A 3,042-nucleotide genomic window follows, 5' to 3' on the forward strand; every position below is an offset into this window, starting at 1 on the left:
TTTAATCATAAAAACATAAATATTGATATAAAAGAATTTTGAAAAATTTCAAAGATTATGGATTAAAATAATAAAAAGTTCTCACCATTTTGCTTAACAATTAAGGATTTTTCTTAGCTGCCCATGCAAACCCACAATATTAATATGACTTACTTACCTATCATTACAAATCAACAAGACTGACGAAACTCCACGTGTCATAATAATAACAGTTTGGTTGCGTCATTCTCGAAGGTCTCCGTCAACATTAAACGGCCGTTAATCCTCGAACCTATAAAAACATATTAAAACGTAAATTCCTCATTCATTTTATTATCATTTTTTCACCTGCTCCACTTCGCTTCGGTTTCTTCCGAACCTCCACGTTCGGGTTCCAAACCTATAAACGGTCCGGATCAAAACCTTCCATTTAGTGGTCCGGATTAAATCGAACGTGTACGCTCTCTATTTAGCCGCAAAAAAGGTCTCTATCTTACGAAAGAGCGCTACAAAAATCTTTCATTTCTCGAGTCTTTTTCGGGGTTTTCTCTTTTTTTTTTCGTCGGATCTTCAACACTTTTTTCAAAAATGGCTGAGCACGAAGAGAAGAAGCACGAGGAATCGTTGATGGAAAGGATAGCCGAGAAGATCCAAGGTCATGATTCGTCGTCATCGGATTCCGATAATGACAAGCCATCGGAATCATCGATCAAGGCCAAGGTCTTCCGTCTTTTTGGAAGAGAAAAGCCCGTTCACCACGTTCTCGGTGGAGGCAAACGTATGTAACAATAACCCTTCATTTTTTTCAAGAAAATTGTTTTGTTGATGCTAGTTTCATCTATATATTGATGGTACAAAAGATCTGCTAGGACTCTGCCATGAAGCGCTTACCCGCTCTCCAAAGCGTGAGCTAGAGCTCGGCATCGCTCTTTTGTTTAGAGGGAAAAAAAAGCATATAAAGTATGAACCTTGTTTATGAAGTTAGAATCGTTTCCCTTAAGCATCAGCCCTTTAGTGAACACCAGTGTCTGTTAAGGCCAATACACAGATCACCGTGTTGGTGAATTAACATTATTGATGCAAGTGCGGTTGGGATTTGGGAATGCGTCGTTCTTCACTCTTTTTTTTTTCTAATATAATACCGGAGCTTTCAATTTTGATGAATTGATGTTGTTTGAGCTTAATTTTGGTTTGATCTGTTAATTGCTTGTTTTGGCATTGAAATAAAAATTAGGGTATTTCTAGATCTTCGACTGAATTGATGCAATTGGTTCTAGTAAAGTTTACTCTTTTGATTTATAACAGCGAAAAAAAATTCTGGGATTATGTTAAAAGTTTGAGAACATAGTAGTATTCATTATCAATAGCCTTCCCCTATGATAATATTTTGATATTTTTAAGTTATCATCAGTTCTTCTTACCTTTTTAGTGTAATTTGTTAATGATGCGTATGTATGTGTAACAGCGGCTGACATTTTCCTTTGGAGGAACAAAAAGATATCGGCAGGAGCGCTCGGTGTCGCAACTGTGATATGGATTTTGTTTGAAATGCTCGAATACCACCTTCTCACACTAGTGTGTCATTTGTTGATACTTGCTCTTGCAGTACTGTTCTTGTGGTCAAATGCTGCTACCTTCATTAACAAGTAAGTGGTTGAATTTTGTTGTTTGCTCTCGGCTGTTGGGTTAACTTTGGATCCAGTCCTTTTTACTCACAGTAATGTTACTTTTGATTAGGTCTCCACCACGCATCCCTGAAGTTCAAATTCCTAAGGACCCAGTTATGGAGTTTGCTCAGGCACTTCGGTTTGAGATCAACCGGGCTTTTGCTGTCCTACGGGATATTGCATCAGGAAGAGAACTCAAGAAGTTCCTATCTGTATGTGGTTTACTTGTACCGAGTAGTTATCTTTTCTGTTTGATCACTTGCAGATTATTCATCTGATTTGCAATTAAGATAGTGATACAATAGTTACTTAGTTTGCTTTGTTCTGATCATTTTATTCATATGAAGACTTTTTTTGAGCTATGCTATCATGCATTTGACAATCATATTGGAACCGGACTCTGATTGTTTAGGTGATCGCCGGCTTATGGGTCTTGTCTATTGTCGGAAGTTGGTGCAACTTCTTAACACTGTTTTACATAGGTATTGAAGTTTCCTTCATTTGCTTTGTCTTTTTTCCCCCTATATACATGTTGGTTTCCTGATTTTGTTTTAATGGTTTTGCAATAGTCTTCGTACTTCTTCACACGGTACCCGTGCTATACGAGAAATACGAGGACAAGGTGGACCCATTTGCTGAGAAAGCAATGCATGAGATTAAGAAGCAGTATGCAGTGTTTGATGCAAAGGTTCTAAGTAAGATTCCAAGGGGACCATTAAAGGAGAAAAAGAAGGATTAGATTTACCGGCCAAGATGTGCTTTTGCTAGGTTTCTGACATACATTTGGTAGCTGCCTTCCGTGAAAATGTGTTATTTACTATATATCCTGTATCAGTTAGAACCCTGTTTTAATCTTTTTCCGGTTTTAGTACACAATGGGTTCAAAAAGTTTGATGAATTTGGCATCTTTTTTTCTAAATCTTGTTTAGTTGTTTTTTGATATGGATCCATATGCTATGTGACGATATGTTTTCATATTGCATGTTGGTTGGAATACATTGAGTTGAAAGTTTTTCAACTTGCGTTGTGTATCTTTTCAGAATGATCGAGTTTGCCTTGTGATTGTGACTTCTAATAGTTCTTAAAACTTCTGTTCCATAGTTTCATTAGAAGGTTTAATCGATGACCTATAATAAAACCATTGTTTTGTTTACTTTACTTTAAAAGCAAAGTATGCATATGGGCCGAGAAAGCAATGCGTGAGATTAAGAAGCAGTATGCAGTGTTTGTCTGTTTGATGCAAAGGTTCTAAGATTCCAAGGGGACCCATTAAAGGGAAAAAAAAAAAGAGGAAGATTTACCGGCCAAGATGTTCTTTCTGATGTGCATTTGGTAGCTGACTTTAAGCTTCAGTTAGATTGATTTTTGTTTGTGTTAAAATATACAACAAATTTAA

General features: G+C 36.7%; 1 protein-coding gene across 1 annotated transcript; it reads left to right on the plus strand.

The window, feature by feature from the left end:
- Positions 1 to 307: 307 nt before the first annotated feature.
- Positions 308 to 2,664, plus strand: LOC107947066 (reticulon-like protein B3). The gene is made up of 5 exons (XM_016881614.2): positions 308 to 757; positions 1,445 to 1,625; positions 1,717 to 1,858; positions 2,059 to 2,128; positions 2,216 to 2,664. The coding sequence occupies exons 1-5, from the start codon at positions 568 to 570 to the stop codon at positions 2,383 to 2,385; spliced, it is 753 nt and encodes a 250-aa protein (XP_016737103.2). The 5' UTR covers positions 308 to 567; the 3' UTR covers positions 2,386 to 2,664.
- Positions 2,665 to 3,042: the final 378 nt, after the last annotated feature.

This window comes from Gossypium hirsutum, chromosome A12, assembly GCF_007990345.1.
Source record: "Gossypium hirsutum isolate 1008001.06 chromosome A12, Gossypium_hirsutum_v2.1, whole genome shotgun sequence".
Taxonomy (NCBI): Eukaryota; Viridiplantae; Streptophyta; class Magnoliopsida; order Malvales; family Malvaceae; genus Gossypium; species Gossypium hirsutum.